Consider the following 14,024-nt stretch of genomic DNA (forward strand, 5'->3'; position numbering starts at 1 on the left):
TGGGGTTTGGGCCGCGCATGCTGCGCTGGATCCGCCTGCTCACTGCCAACGGCTCTGCCCGCGTGTGTGTGAACGGGATGCTCTCTGACGCCTTCCCAGTGCTGAACGGCTTGCCGCAGGGCAGCACCGCCTCACCACCCCTGTGGGTCATCCAGATGCAGCCACTGACGTCCTTTCTGCGGCGGCAGGTGGAGCAAGGGGCACTGCGCACGCCCCTGTTACCCAGCGGCGAGCAGGCGCCACCGGCTGCCCACCACGCTGACGACACGACCCTAACGGCGCGCGACCCGGCGGTGGACGGGCCGGTCCTGATGGCGGCAGTACAGCTGTTCTGCCGCGCGTCCAACGCCCGTGTCCATCCGGACAAGAGCAAGGCCATGGGCCTTGGCAGGTTTGCGCACCTGACGGGCCCTTGCCCACACACGGGGGTGCCGTTTACCACTGGCGCCGTGACGCACCTGGGTGTGCCCCTGTCATGGGACTCGGATGCGGCTGCAGCTGACTTGTACACCCGGCGGGCTCGCGGCATGGCATTTGTGGCGCGTCTGTGGGCTGCCCTGTCTCTGACTCTCGTTGGCCGTGTGCACATTGCGAAGCAGGTGCTGGCGGCGAAGCTGGCCTACCACTTCAGCTTCCTCAACCCGTCGCCTGCGCAGCTGAAGGAACTCACCGACCTGGTGGACCACTTTGCTGCGCGCTCCATGCACGCTGAGGACGCCAGCCTGGTGTCGCACGGGAACCCGCTCCTGCTGCCCAAGCGGGAAACGGCCTGTCTGCCGTACAAGGATGGGGGTGTCAACCACGTCGACCTGCCTGCGTTCCTGTCTGCACTGCAAGCTAAGACTTTCGCCCTCCTTGCCCAGCCAGGCCGGCAACCATGGAAGACGCTCACCCGGGCGCTGCTTACCCATGTGCGCCCGGACTCCGCCACCACGTGGGCGTGGGTGTACAGCGACGCGCCGGCGCCAGCGGGGCTGCCTGCCCGGCTGGCAGCCGCGGTCGGCCACGTGCGGAGCGCGGGTGTGGAACAGCATCCGCCGCAGCCAGCCACTCAGCCGCCAACGGCGCCGCCACGGTGGCGGGTTAGCCTGGACCAGCTGTGGGTGGCTAACGCTGCGGGGGCTGTGTCCTACGTCCACTACACGGGGCGGCTCTTGGAGCCTGGGCCTGGTGTGCTGCCCCCGGCAGTGGATGGGGCGTGGCAGCCTGCCTGTGTGCTGCAGCATCGCAAGCCGCGGCACCTGTGGACCTTTGAAGAGCGGGCGGCGTACGATGCAGCATCACCAGGGGACCGGGCGGGGGCGTGGCCTCGGGCGCCGTACTTCCTGGCGCCGGAGGCTGGGGTGGTGGTGCACCCGGAGCACTGCCGGATTGCGGGTGTCAGCTTGGCGGACTACACGGTGCGGGACGTGCGGCGGGCCATCACCGCGGCTAACCCGGCCGCACCTCCGGCTCCGGCCCGCCCCGCAGCCATGCCGTGCCCGGCGCCAGCACAGCAGGCGGGGGGTTCGGGGACCCAGCCGGCGGCACAGTCGCGGCTGGCGGAGCAGGAGGCGGAGTGGCAGCGTGCAGCGGCGCAGCTGACAACCACGGCGGCGCAGCACTTCAACAATAACCCGGTGGCTCTGGACCCCTGGCTCCACCGCACCTCTGCGGCAGCCGGGCTGCAGAACACGCCGGCGAGAGAACTGCAGTCGTATGCGTCCCCGTTCCAGCACTCGGGTGAGGGGCCGCGGCGTTCCGCGCGGCTGCGAGGAGCACGCGGCGGGCGGGGCGGGACCTAGCACGGGGCCTGCCACGGCGGCGGCGGCAGCAGCGGCGGCGGTGGAGGGCGACCCTCGCATGCCGCCCCCGGATGCGTCCCTTCTGCGGGGTACGTGGCGGAGGCTGTGGGACAGTCACGCTAGTCGGGGGGCAAAGGTGCTGGTGTACCGGCTACAACATGCTTACCTGCCTTGCGGGCTGTACAGGGCGGGCAAGGGAATTCGTCCACGGGTGACCACGGGGTGCGGGGGGTTGGGGGCGCACTGTCCTCACCCCGCCTGCGGGCCACCTGGCCCGCGGGCGTGGGCCAGCCTAACGCACATCTTCCTGGAGTGTCCAGCTTATGCGCAGGCGAGGACGTGGCTGCAGCAGCTGTGGGCCTGCGTTGCGCCCCAGGCAGCGGCGCCGCCAGTGACGGACGCGGGCTTCATGCTGGGGGACCGCATGGGTATGTGGGCCTCAGGCCCGCGGGGGGCGGGCGCGCTGCTGTGGAGCACTTTGCGGGCCACCTTCTTGTACGCCGTCTGGTGTGCGTACTGGTCCCGCGAGCCTGCTAAGCAGACGTCGGAGCATGTGGTTCGGGAGGTTGTCAGCGAGCTGCGCAGGGTGATGCAGCTGCGTTTCACTGCCGCCACGCTAACCCCTCAAACCCTGTCGGCTCTGCCCACTCAGCTTCTCACCGCTCAGCTCAAGGCGGCTAAGCTGGAGCACTTTGTTGCCATCTGGTCGGCGGGTGGCGCGCTTTGTGAAGTGGAGGAGGTTCAGGGTGGGTCACCGAAGTTGAACTTGCGGCTGACGCTTGCATCACCTGTGCAGGCCCCCTAGGTTTCCTTTTGGGCGGCGGTTCTTTCCAGGCGCTGGCGTGGTGTTTATCGACATCAGCTTATCTGGCGCCCATGTGTTTTAGCTCTGGCTGGCGTCGCAGCGCCTGGGCGGCTGTGGGACTTCCTGCACAGCGCGTCTTGCAGCGGGCTGGAGCCCGCTTAAATTAGTCAGCGCCACATCTGGCCCGTTTAGTTCTCTGCTTGTGTCTCCTCTGCCGGTTCTCCTGGGGTGTTGCTTAAGCAACCGACTTGTGGGGGTGGGGTGGGTTTGGGCGGGGCGAGTGCGTAGCGCTGGTGTTTCGTTTTCTGGCGCGCGGTGGTGGTGGTTCTTGCGGTTAGGCTGTGGTGTAGGTTGGTGCTTGGGTTAGGTCTGGCGGTGTTTTTTTTGCTACCCCTCCCGGGGGGCGGGGGGGCCAGCCTCCTGCTCTGTCTGCCGGGTCGGGGTGGGGTGGGGTGGGATGGATGGGGGTGGTTGGTGGCGGTTTTCGAGGTGTTTGTTTTCTGTTTTTCTTCTCTTTTCTTCTCTTCTTGCCCTGTCAGGGTTCTGGTCTCGGGGACCAGGCTGCTTTCAGGCAGCAGGGGGGCAGCGCGTCTGCCCCTGTTCAACCTTGTAAGGATGATTCCTCAAAAAAAAAAAGCTTATGCGCAGGCGAGGACGTGGCTGCAGCAGCTGTGGGCCTGCGTTGCGCCCCAGGCAGCGGCGCCGCCAGTGACGGACGCGGGCTTCATGCTGGGGGACCGCATGGGTATGTGGGCCTCAGGCCCGCGGGGGGCGGGCGCGCTGCTGTGGAGCACTTTGCGGGCCACCTTCTTGTACGCCGTCTGGTGTGCGTACTGGTCCCGCGAGCCTGCTAAGCAGACGTCGGAGCATGTGGTTCGGGAGGTGGTCAGCGAGCTGCGCAGGGTGATGCAGCTGCGTTTCACTGCCGCCACGCTAACCCCTGAAACCCTGTCGGCTCTGCCCACACAGCTTCTCACCGCGCAGCTCAAGGCGGCTAAGCTGGAGCACTTTGTTGCCATCTGGACGGCGGGTGGCGCGCTTTGTGAAGTGGAGGAGGTTCAGGGTGGGTCACCGAAGTTGAACTTGCGGCTGACGCTTGCATCACCTGTGCAGGCCCCCTAGGTTTCCTTTTGGGTGGCGTTTCTTTCCAAGCGCTGGCGTGGTGTACTATCGTCATCAGCTTATCTGGCGCCCATGTGTTTTAGCTCTGGCTGGCGTCGCAGCGCCTGGGCGGCTGTGGGACTTCCTGCACAGCGCGTCTTGCAGCGGACTGGAGCCCACTTAGTCAGCGCCACATCTGGCCCATTTAGTCTTCTGCTTGTGTCTCCTCTGCCGGTTCTCCTGGGGTGTTGCTTAAGCAACCGACTTGTGGGGGTGGGGTGGGTTTGGGCGGGGCGAGTGCGTAGCGCTGGTGTTTCGTTTTCTGGCGCGCGGTGGTGGTGGTTCTTGCGGTTAGGCTGTGGTGTAGGTTGGTGCTTGGGTTAGGTCTGGCGGTGTTTTTGTGCAACCCCTCCCGGGGGGCGGGGGGGCCAGCCTCCTGCTCTGTCTGCCGGGTCGGGGTGGGGTGGGGTGGGGTGGGATGGATGGGGGTGGTTGGTGGCGGTTTCGAGGTGTTTGCTTTCTGTTTTCTTCTCTTTTCTTCTCTTCTTGCCCTGTCAGGGTTCTGGTCTCGGGGACCAGGCTGTCTTCAGGCAGCAGGGGGGCAGCGCGTCTGCCCCTGTTCAACCTTGTAAGGATGATCCCTCAAAAAAAAAAAAAAGCCCAGCCTGCAGACACGCCCCTGCCTTCCGACGTGACGGAGCAGCTGGATGACGCCGCGCAGCAGGTGCAGACGGCCTACATGGACTACGTGCTCCTAGACGCCCGCACCCTGCGGTCCGCTAAGCGTGGGCCGGCGGACCCCGGCGGGGCCATCGGGCCCAGCCGCCGGCAACGCCAGCACCGCAGCCGCAGTACCTCCAGCCTCATGAGCCTGGGCAGCGCTCCATTGCGCCCCGGCGGCGCCAGCTCAGGCGCCGCTAGCATGAGCACCAGCAGCGGCGGCGCGCCCCCCAGCCAGGGTGGCGGCCGCCGCCACAAACGCCACAGCAGCAACACCAAACGCAACCGCCACGGCGCTGCCGTGGCCGGCGGGGGCTCGTAATGCGGCCACCAGTGGGAGCGGCGAACCTTCGGCTGCTGACAGTGAATGTCAACGGCCTGGGCTCGCCGCTCAAGGCGCGGGCGCTGGTCTCGCACCTGCAGCAAGTTAAGGCGGATGTGGCGATGGTGCAGGAGACCCACGCTACTGACACGACGGCGCTGGAGTCTTGCCTTCGTGCCGCGCAGGGGGCGTGCCTTCCGTGGCGCCACTGCCTCGCTGCCAGCCCGGCAGCGTCGCCCCACTCCTGTGGGGCGGCTATCCTGGCGCGGAGTCGGCTGTCCCTTCCCGGCTGCGTACTGCAGCCGCCGTCAACGGATGCGGCGGGCCGTGTGGTATGTTGGGATTGGGACGTGGGTCACTTGCGCCTGCGCTTCATGTGTGTGTATGCGCCCACGGCCGTGGCGGACAAGCCTGCTTTCTTTGCCGGGCTGCATCCCCACCTGGCCACGGACAGGGTGCTTGTTGTCGGTGGGGACTGGAACTGTGTCACCGATGCCAGTCAGGAGGCGGCCCCTAGCCCGTCACGTGCTGCAGGTGCCCCGCAACTTGCCAGCCTCCTCGCCCAGTTCAGTCTGGTGGACCCTTGGGCGAGCAAGCGTGGCGGCGCCAAGGGCTACACGCATCCGGCCACGCCCAAGCCGGCCACTCCCGCACGCCTGGATCGGTGGTATGTCAGTGCCACCGCGGCGCCGTGGGTGGTGGATGTCGCTCGCACGTATGGGGCGCCTGGGGACCACAACGGTGTGCTGCTCACCCTGTCCTTGCCCGACCTGCCACATGCGCACCGGGAGCAGTGGCGCTTCCCCACATACCTGCTGTTTCACCCCTCGCTGCGTCTGGAGCTCGAGCAGCGCTTGGAGGCGCACGTTGCCGCCAATCCCGTGGCCAGTACAGGTGACGGCGCTTGCACGCAATGGGAGGCGGACAAGTTCTTCTTGCGGGAGGCCGCCACCAGCATCCACCGTCGGCATGCACGCCAGACCCGGGATGGGCTGCATGGCGTGGTGCTGGCCGCAGACACGGCCGCTGCCCTGGCCGACCGGCCGGGTGCCAGCGCCGCGCAGCGTCAGGCTGCGGCCATGGCCAACTTGGCGGTGCGGGAGGAGCGGGCAGCTGCCGCAGCGGCCAGCCACAATGCCCGCGCTGCACTGATGGAGGAGCATGGGGAGCGGGGCACTCGCTGGTTCCATCGGCAGGCTGACGAGCCAGCAGCCGGCGCGCAGGAGCCCATCACGCACTTGAAGGTGCCGGGGCAACCGGCGCCTGTGGCGCTCACGGGGCCGGGCACGCGCAACACTGTCTCCGCAGCCGCCGCAGCCATGTACAGCAGCACCAGCCCCACCGGCCTGTTCCGTGTGCAGCCGGTCTGTACGGCGTCGCAGCAGCAGCTTCTGGCGGCCATTGACCGCAAGGTTCCGGCGGATCTGCACACCGCCGCAGAGGGGTCCGGGGACGGCGCCCTCAGTGATGCCGAGCTGATGGCAGCGCTGGCTGGCTCCGCCAATGGTAAAGCACCTGGGTCGGACGGGGTTCCGTACGAGGTGTACAAGGTCTTCTGGGCGCTGCTGGGCCCGCGCTTGTGTGCTGCTGCTGCCGCTGCCTTTGCTGCCGCTGCAGACGCCCACGATGGCGGCGAAATGGCGGCGGCGCTGCCTGCCTCCTGGCGGGAGGGCATCATCACCTTGTAAGGATGATTCCTCAAAAAAAAAAATCATTACGCTCATCTACAAGGGCAAAAGCCTGGACCGCGCCGAGCTGGCGTCCTACCGGCCCATCACGCTGCTCAACTGCGACTTCAAGATGGTGTCCAAGGCCGTCAGCGCCCGCCTGCAGCCCGCCCTGGATGCAGTTGTGGATGAGCTGCAGACCGCGTTCATCACCGGCCGCTGGATTGGAGACAACGCGCTGTACCTCCAAGGCCTGATCGAATGGATGCGCCTGGACGTGGGCGCGGACGGCGCGCCACGGCAGGGTGGTGCGCTGTACTTCTTGGACATTGAAAAGGCGTATGACCGGGTGCACCGGCAGTGGCTGTATGCGTCCGCGGAGGGACTTGGGTTTGGGCCGCGCATGCTGCGCTGGATCCGCCTGCTCACTGCCAACGGCTCTGCCCGCGTGTGTGTGAACGGGATGCTCTCTGACGCCTTCCCAGTGCTGAACGGCTTGCCGCAGGGCAGCACCGCCTCACCACCCCTGTGGGTCATCCAGATGCAGCCACTGACGTCCTTTCTGCGGCGGCAGGTGGAGCAAGGGGCACTGCGCACGCCCCTGTTACCCAGCGGCGAGCAGGCGCCACCTGCTTTTTTTTTTTTTGAGGAATCATCCTTACAAGGTTGAACAGGGGCAGACGCGCTGCCCCCCTGCTGCCTGAAAGCAGCCTGGTCCCCGAGACCAGAACCCTGACAGGGCAAGAAGAGAAGAAAAGAGAAGAAAAAGCCCGACCAGATGGCAAGAAAGTGCTCCAGCTTAGCCGCCTTGAGCTGTGCGGTGAGAAGCTGAGTGGGCAGAGCCGACAGGGTTTCAGGGGTTAGCGTGGCGGCAGTGAAACGCAGCTGCATCACCCTGCGCAGCTCGCTGACCACCTCCCGAACCACATGCTGCGACGTCTGCTTAGCAGGCTCGCGGGACCAGTACGCACACCAGACGGCGTACAAGAAGGTGGCCCGCAAAGTGCTCCACAGCAGCGCGCAGCAAAGTGGTCCACCAGGTCGGTGAGTTCCTTCAGCTGCGCAGGCGACGGGTTGAGGAAGCTGAAGTGGTAGGCCAGCTTCGCCGCCAGCACCTGCTTCGCAATGTGCACACGGCCAACGAGGGTCAGAGACAGGGCAGCCCACAGACGCGCCACAAACGCCATGCCGCGAGCCCGCCGGGTGTACAAGTCAGCTGCAGCCGCATCAGAGTCCCACGACAGGGGCACACCCAGGTGCGTCACGGCGCCAGTGGTAAACGGCACCCCCGTGTGTGGGCAAGGGCCCGTCAGGTGCGCAAACCTGCCAAGGCCCATGGCCTTGCTCTTGTCCGGATGGACACGGGCGTTGGACGCGCGGCAGAACAGCTGTACTGCCGCCATCAGGACCGGCCCGTCCACCGCCGGGTCGCGCGCCGTGAGGGTCGTGTCGTCAGCGTGGTGGGCAGCAGGTGGCGCCTGCTCGCCGCTGGGTAACAGGGGCGTGCGCAGTGCCCCTTGCTCCACCTGCCGCCGCAGAAAGGACGTCAGTGGCTGCATCTGGATGACCCACAGGGGTGGTGAGGCGGTGCTGCCCTGCGGCAAGCCGTTCAGCACTGGGAAGGCGTCAGAGAGCATCCCGTTCACACACACGCGGGCAGAGCCGTTGGCAGTGAGCAGGCGGATCCAGCGCAGCATGCGCGGCCCAAACCCAAGTCCCTCCGCGGACGCATACAGCCACTGCCGGTGCACCCGGTCATACGCCTTTTCAATGTCCAAGAAGTACAGCGCACCACCCTGCCGTGGCGTGCCGTCCGCGCCCACGTCCAGGCGCATCCATTCGATCAGGCCTTGGAGGTACAGCGCGTTGTCACCAATCCAGCGGCCGGTGATGAACGCGGTCTGCAGCTCATCCACAACTGCATCCAGGGCGGGCTGCAGGCGGGCGCTGACGGCCTTGGACACCATCTTGAAGTCGCAGTTGAGCAGCGTGATGGGCCGGTAGGACGCCAGCTCGGCGCGGTCCAGGCTTTTGCCCTTGTAGATGAGCGTAATGATGCCCTCCCGCCAGGAAGCAGGCAGCGCCGCCGCCATTTCGCCGCCATCGTGGGCGTCTGCAGCGGCAGCAAAGGCAGCGGCAGCAGCAGCACACAAGCGCGGGCCCAGCAGTGCCCAGAAGACCTTGTACACCTCGTACGGAACCCCGTCCGACCCAGGTGCTTTACCATTGGCGGAGCCAGCCAGCGCTGCCATCAGCTCGGCATCACTGAGGGTGCCGTCACCGGACCCCTCTGCGGCGGCGTGCAGATCCGCCGGAACCTTGCGGTCAATGGCCGCCAGAAGCTGTTGCTGCGACGCCGTACAGACCGGCTGCACGCGGAACAGGCCGGTGGGGCTGGTGCTGCTGTACATGGCTGCGGCGGCTGCGGAGACAGTGTTGCGCGTGCCCGGCCCCGTGAGCGCCACAGGCGCCGGTTGCCCCGGCACCTTCAAGTGCGTGATGGGCTCCTGCGCGCCGGCTGCTGGCTCGTCAGCCTGCCGATGGAACCAGCGGGTGCCCCGCTCCCCATGCTCCTCCATCAGTGCAGCGCGGGCATTGTGGCTGGCCGCTGCGGCAGCTGCCCGCTCCTCCCGCACCGCCAAGTTGGCCATGGCCGAAGCCTGACGCTGCGCGGCGCTGGCACCCGGCCGGTCGGCCAGGGCAGCGGCCGTGTCTGCGGCCAGCACCACGCCATGCAGCCCATCCCGGGTCTGGCGTGCATGCCGACGGTGGATGCTGGTGGCGGCCTCCCGCAAGAAGAACTTGTCCGCCTCCCATTGCGTGCAAGCGCCGTCACCTGTACTGGCCACGGGATTTGCGGCAACGTGCGCCTCCAAGCGCTGCTCGAGCTCCAAACGCAGCGAGGGGTGAAACAGCAGGTATGTGGGGAAGCGCCACTGCTCCCGGTGCGCATGTGGCAGGTCGGGCAAGGACAGGGTGAGCAGCACACCGTTGTGGTCCCCAGGCGCCCCATACGTGCGTGCGACATCCAGCACCCACGGTGCCGCGGTGGCACTGACATACCACCGATCCAGGCGTGCGGGAGTGGCCGGTTTGGGCGTGGCCGGATGCGTGTAGCCCTTGGCGCCGCCACGCTTGCTTGCCCAAGGGTCCACCAGACTGAACTGGGCGAGGAGGCTGGCAAGTTGCGGGGCACCTGCAGCACGTGACGGGCTAGGGGCCGCCTCCTGACTGGCATCGGTGACACAGTTCCAGTCCGCACCGACAACAAGCACCCTGTCCGTGGCCAGGTGGGGATGCAGCCCGGCAAAGAAAGCAGGCTTGTCCGCCACGGCCGTGGGCGCATACACACACACGAAGCGCAGGCGCAGGTGACCCACGTCCCAATCCCAACATACCACACGGCCCGCCGCATCCGTTGACGGCGGCTGCAGTACACAGCCTGGAAGGGACAGCCGACTCCGCGCCAGGATAGCTGCCCCACAGGAGTGGGGCGACGCTGCCGGGCTGGCAGCGAGGCAGTGGCGCCACGGAAGGCACGCCCCCTGCGCGGCACGAAGGCAAGACTCCAGCGCGGTCGTGTCAGTAGCGTGGGTCTCCTGCACCATCGCCACATCCGCCCCAACTTGCTGCAGGTGCGAGACCAGCGCCCGCGCCTTGAGCGGCGAGCCCAGGCCGTTGACATTCACTGTCAGCAGCCGAAGGTTCGCCGCTCCCACTGGTGGCCGCATTATGAGCCCCCGCCGGCCACGGCAGCGCCGTGGCGGTTGCGGTTGCTGTTGCTGCTGTGGCGTTTGCGGCGGGGGGCGCCACCCTGGCTGGGGGGTGCACCGCCGCTGCTGGTGCTCATGCTAGCGGCACCTGAGCTGGCGCCGCCGGGGTGCAATGGAGCGCTGCCCAGGCTCATGAGGCTGGAGGTACTGCGGCTGCGGTGCTGGCGTTGCCGGCGGCTGGGCCCGCTGGCCCCGCCGGGGTCCGCCAGCCCACGCTTAGCGGACCGCAGGGTGCGGGCGTCTAGAAGCACGTAGTCCATGTAGGCCGTCTGCACCTGCTGCGCGGCGTCATCCAGCTGCTCCGTCACGTCGGAAGGCAGGGGCGTGTCTGCAGGCTGGGCTGAGTATAGGCGCCACCAGCCAGTGAACTCGTCGTGCAGCTGTGCCAGGACGGCGGTACGGCCGGCCGGCACGCGGCAGACGGCCCAGTCCGGTACGGTGGCGCCCTGGTCACGGAGGTAGGCGAGGAGGCGGCCACCAAGCGTGTCGTGGCCCAGCTGCGCCCACTCAAACCCCTGCACATCTGCGCAGCGGTTCTGGTGCGTCACGAGGTCAGAGCCGATGGCAACACACGTGTCACGATTCAGGCAAACGGCCCCGTACTCTGCCTCACTGCCCGCACCCCCACCAGCGCGCCCAGCCGTGTCGGCCGAAACCCCAGCCGGCGCGCCCAGGCCCCTGCCCCTGCCCTTACCACCACCCGCCGGTTGTGACGTCTGCAGTGGCGGCCGCGCCTGGGGCGGCGGCTGGGGCACTGCCCGCCCCGCTCCTCCACCCTGGCGCCCCGACCCGCTGCCCCCACCAGCCTGCTGTCCCCCGGCCGGCCGCCCAGTGGGCACGTGCGGCGGCGAGCTAGCACCGTCCTGCGGGGGAGGCAGCCCGCCGCCCAAGCGCCCTGCCCTCTGCTGCGGGAGCTGGGCGGGGCCACCGCGCCCTTTGGAGCGGGGCTGTTGCTGTGGCGGCGGCGGCGGTGCGTGTGCAGCTGGTTGCACCCGTCGCCCACGCCCGGACGCCGCCGTGGCAGCGCCATCGCCCGCCCCGTCCTGTCCCCCCAGCGTGGCCACGACCTCGAATCGGGAGCCGGTCCGGGGCCTGGGCGGCTGCACCTGGCGCTGCTGCTCCTGCTGCTGCTGTTGCTGTACCCGCCGTTGCTGCTGGAGATGGAGGTCCGCCATGTAGGCCAAGTACCGCTGCATCGCAGCTGCCAGCTGCTTATCCTGCCTGGCGGCTGCCCGCTGATCAAAGGGCGGCTGTGCCGCGGGAGCCCCACTGGGCTGCTGCTGCTTGCCAGCCGGCCCAGCATCGGCAGTGCGACGCCTGGCCGCCGGCGGCCCCCCAACGCCTGCCGACGGCTGCCCCCCGCTAAGCCCTCCCGCTGCCACCCGCTGCTGTGAAGAGGGCTGCTGCTGCCGCTCGGCCCTCAGGGGAGCCGCCGCAGCACGGGTGCTTCCCCCTGCCACCAGAGCTGGCAGCGAGGGCGATGCCACGGCGGGTGGTCCGCGGGCGCCACCAGCGGCAGCCGCTGCGTCACCCACACCCGCCGCCTCCTGCATCTGCACGTCCCCCACGTGGTCAACTATGTCAATACATTGCCCACGACGTGACGCCGCCGCGCCAGGGCCACCGCCCGCCCCGTCCTGCCCCCCCCGCGTGGCCCGGACCACAACCTGGGAGCCGGTCCGGGGCCTGGGCGACTGCCCCTGGCGCTGCAGTTCCTGCTGCTGCTGTTGCTGTAACCGCCGTTTCTGCTGGAGATTGAGGTCCGCCAGCTCGGCCAAGTACCGCCGCATCACAGCGGACTGCTCCTGATCCTGCCCGGCGGCGGCCCGCGGATCCCAGGGCGGCCGTGGCGCGGGAGCGCCACTGTGCTGCTGCTGCACGCCAGCTGGCCCAGCACCGGCAGGGCGAGGCCTGGCCGCCGGCGGCCCCCCCACGCCTTCCGCCGGCTGGACCCCGCTAAGCCCTCCCGTTGCCACCCGCTGCTGCGAAGAGGGCTGCTGCTGCAGCGCGGCCCGCAGAGCAGCCGCAGCAGCACGGTTGCTTCCCCCCGCCACCAGAACTGGCAGCAGGGGCGGGGCCCCGCTGAGTGGCCCACTGGCGCCACCAGCCGCAGCCACCGCGTCACCCAAACCCGCCGCCTCCTGCATCTGCACGTCCCCTACGTGGTCAACGATGTCCGCTGCGGTCGCCATGGCAGCCGCGGGCCTCACCCCACCCAAGGTGTTGCCACCCAGGTCGGCGACCCCGGCTGCAGCCGGAGCAGGGCTGCCTGCCGCAGCTGTCGTGGCTGTCCCAGCCGCCTGGGGGGCGCCACGGACCTCCACCTGCATGGGCTCCTCACCGGGCATCTCAAACTTGGCACAGTGCAGGTAAGAGAGCTGCGGGTCCCAGATGGGGCCCCGCACACAGGCAAATATGTGGTTGGTGATGCCCTGGCCTGCGGGGGCCTGGGGCTCCCCCTTGGGGCCCACCGATTTGGCGCACTGCTCTGAGACCACATAAGCACACGCCAGGTTAGAGGGGTCCGAGGTGGTGGGATAGCCGCCCGCCTGCAACACCAAATCGGTGCGACCGCGGAAAGCCCCCCACACAGGGCCCCCTACCATCTTGACCGTGACGGTGTAGGTGCCCGGAATGATGGGCCGGGTGTCCACTGGCACGTGAACCGTGAGGACAGCCTGACCGCGCTGGAGCGGTACCGCCAGCGGCGACTTGCGCATGAGCTCCGCTGTGAAGGCTGCTTTGCTGGCGCTGGTCGCGCGCCGGCTGAAGGCCAGCCCCGCAAACGTGCGGGAGGGGCGGCCTGTGCTGTGCAGAGAGTGGCCCTGCAAGAGCTGCGGCTGGTTGCCCTGCCTGCACATGGTGTCCAGCACTGACAGGGCAGCACTGGTCACCTCCCGGACGCCGGCTGAGGACAGCTGCTCGCCCTCTGGGAGCCCCGTGGTGGCGCCCACCAGAAGGACTGGGTAGGTAGGCAGGCTGGGGCCCTGAGGCTGCGTCGTCAGGTCCTGCACGCCGTGCGCCAGGCTATGCGTGGACAGGGCAAGGTGGAGCTGCAGCCCGGGGCTGAAGAACGGGCTGGCAGTGCTGCCCCCACCTGCAGGGGTGCGGTCCGCTGCCAAGTCTGGCAGTGGGCGGTGATGCCCAAACGCAGGCCCCCCACACGGCACGGCATGTGCTGCTGCGGCCGCGCCGTGTGTGTGTGTGCTGCAGGGCTGGTGTTGGCCCCTGGTGTCTTGGCTGCGCTGAGACACCAGGCGGAACCGACCAGGATCACCCAGCAACTGCATAGCTACCCAAGATCAGCACTCACAGGGCATCACAGCAGGGCGGGCGCCAGGCAGCCGGGCGCCAGGCAACAAGGGCACGAAGACGAGCCACACCCCAAAAAAAACAGCCAAGTGCTGCAGGGCTCCCCCGACCGCCACACTTAAAGCACCCTGCTGCACGCGCGGATGCAAATGACCAACCAAAAAGGTTGATACGCCGCCTGCTCCAAGCTGGTGAAGTGTGGTGCTCGCCGAGATGTTAAAATGCCGACAAGCGAAATGTCGCCAACTCCACGGCGACGCTCCTGAACCGCCAGAATCCTATTCCATAGCAGTGTCGAGTTCCAAAGCACAAGCCGGCATAGGCTGAAGGGCGCTGGAGAGGGAGTGACGCGCTACAGCTGCAAAGTGGACTGACGAAAAACGAGGACGCCCACAAATGCAAACTGCTTCACAGTGGTTCGTAGGCCTTAAGAAGCCTAAAACAAAAGGAAGCAAGTCAAACAGCGCGAGAGAAATGACGTCGACTGTTTCAAAGCTGTGACGAAGGAAAGGAGGATGCAAGAATAGCAAGAGAAGAGAG

At 67.7% G+C, this 14,024-nt stretch overlaps 1 protein-coding gene across 1 annotated transcript; it reads right to left on the reverse strand.

Moving 5' to 3' along the window:
* Positions 1 to 7,148: 7,148 nt before the first annotated feature.
* CHLRE_27g757347v5 (uncharacterized protein) lies at positions 7,149 to 14,024 on the reverse strand. Its single transcript, XM_043072987.1, has 4 exons — positions 13,486 to 14,024; positions 10,261 to 13,296; positions 7,412 to 10,087; positions 7,149 to 7,227 (listed from the first exon to the last, which is right to left on the reverse strand). Exons 1-4 carry the CDS (start codon positions 13,490 to 13,492, stop codon positions 7,199 to 7,201), a joined length of 5,748 nt encoding a protein of 1,915 aa, XP_042914088.1. The 5' UTR covers positions 13,493 to 14,024; the 3' UTR covers positions 7,149 to 7,198.

Source organism: Chlamydomonas reinhardtii (genome assembly GCF_000002595.2).
Source record: "Chlamydomonas reinhardtii strain CC-503 cw92 mt+ unplaced genomic scaffold scaffold_27, whole genome shotgun sequence".
In the NCBI taxonomy this organism is placed as follows: Eukaryota; Viridiplantae; Chlorophyta; class Chlorophyceae; order Chlamydomonadales; family Chlamydomonadaceae; genus Chlamydomonas; species Chlamydomonas reinhardtii.